At 46.1% G+C, this 1,666-nt stretch overlaps 1 protein-coding gene across 1 annotated transcript in view; it reads right to left on the minus strand.

Moving 5' to 3' along the window:
• Window positions 1-884, minus strand: part of LOC105625046 — a 6,181-nt gene extending 5,297 nt beyond the window's left edge. Inside the window, exon 1 of the mRNA XM_012206388.1 lies at window positions 288-884. Within this exon, the coding sequence (XP_012061778.1) occupies window positions 288-884 (597 nt within the window). The remainder of the gene's footprint in view (window positions 1-287) is intronic.
• Between the last annotated feature and the right edge of the window lie 782 nt (window positions 885-1,666).

Here is a 1,666-nt window from a genome sequence, read left to right on the forward strand (position 1 = left end):
TCTCTCTCTCTCTTCTTCTCTCTCTCTCTCTCTCTCTCTCTCTCTCTCTCTCTCTCTCAATGTAACATTTATTCACAACTGGATTACACGGTTGCAAGTGTAATTTTACACAAGCACGAGTATGAAATGGTCTTCTTGAAAATTAGATTTGAAAAAGAGAAAAAATTGGAGAAAAATCATGAATCAATCTCGTAAGGAGAATAAAATCATCGCCTCGTGCGACGCGAAGGGATGCTCCGGCTCAAGAGAGCATCCTTTGGAGAAAGAGATCATTAGCAAATACTTACGTTGACGCGAAACATAGTCTGCACTTCAAAGTAACCCGGACACGAGTCAAGAACAAGAGAAAACGGCGGCGCGGATACATTACGAACTGCGCGCATGATGCCGAGCGCGAGGAGACTAACGATAGTTGTGGCAAAAACTGTGCCGGGCATCAGCTCCGTATAAATGTCCAGGGCCTTCCAGGCACCGCGCCAAGCGTTCACGCAGCAAAAACCAAACACGCCGGTGTAGATTCGTGAGCCGAGATAGTAGGACAATCGATGCTTATCTGGATGCAGAATGTCATTCAAGCCATGTTGCAGCACGTTGAAGGCAAAGAGGCCAGTGAAGCCGATCGTGATCGACGCGAAGCTGCTCAACACTGGCTCATCCGGGTAAACATAGAAATCGCTGAGTTCCCAAGTGCCGCGCCAGTAACCAACCACCGCCGGCGCAGCTACGAGCGCGGAAAATATCGTATCCAGAATCGTCAAGATGGCATAGTGCAGACGATTTGATGATCTGGTGTCTAGACTTCCAGCCATCCTGGCACCAGTTGCACGCAACTCCACCATTCTTACCCAATCCGGATCGAACTTAGTAGTCACGCCGCTCGTCATTATGCATCGTTCGCTTCGAAATTATATATACTATCGTGTAGTTTATAGATGAGAAAAAGAAATGAAATTAAAAAGGGAGTCAACTTTGAAAAACGAATGCCAACTTATCTAGATGCTAGATCACACGTTCGATATTTTGTTCCTGATATATATTTTCGTGCCAACATTCGATTCAATTTTCGCTTGATGCGGCGGTTCTTATTCATTAAGACTAGCTTTCGTTGTCGTTGTCGTCGTCATCGTCGTCATCATCGCCGTCGTCGTCGTCATCGTCGTCGTCGTCGTCGTCGTCGTCGTCGTCGCCGTCGTCGTCGTCATCGTCGCCATCGCCGTCGCCGTTGCCGTCGTCGCCGTCATCATCGTCATCGCCGTCGTCGTCGTCGTCATCATCGTCGTCGTCGCCGTCGTCGTCGTGACATTGCAAACGAGTCTTCTATCTAGAAAGAACGGTGGCATGCCTTCTTTTATCGTATTCTTTCATCAGAATTTGAGTCAACTTTTTTAGTGTTCTGAGAAAGTAATATAAATTCGCTCAACATTCGCTCTCATTGAAGTTTCTTCCAGTGGTTTGCTATGAAATTTGCTATGAAATTCTCCTCCTATTTCTCCTCGAATATAAATCACACGATTTGATTCTTGCAGGCACTCGTCGGACAGAGGATAATCGCTTTTTCAAGAATTGGAGAGAGAAAATCTCGGAAAAAATGAAAGATAATATAAGGAAGTTATTCGCATCGATATCCACCTCGAGGGTTGCTCTCTCTCTCTCTCTCTCTCTCTCT

Source organism: Atta cephalotes, assembly GCF_000143395.1.
Source record: "Atta cephalotes unplaced genomic scaffold scaffold00105, whole genome shotgun sequence".
Lineage (NCBI taxonomy): Eukaryota > Metazoa > Arthropoda > Insecta > Hymenoptera > Formicidae > Atta > Atta cephalotes.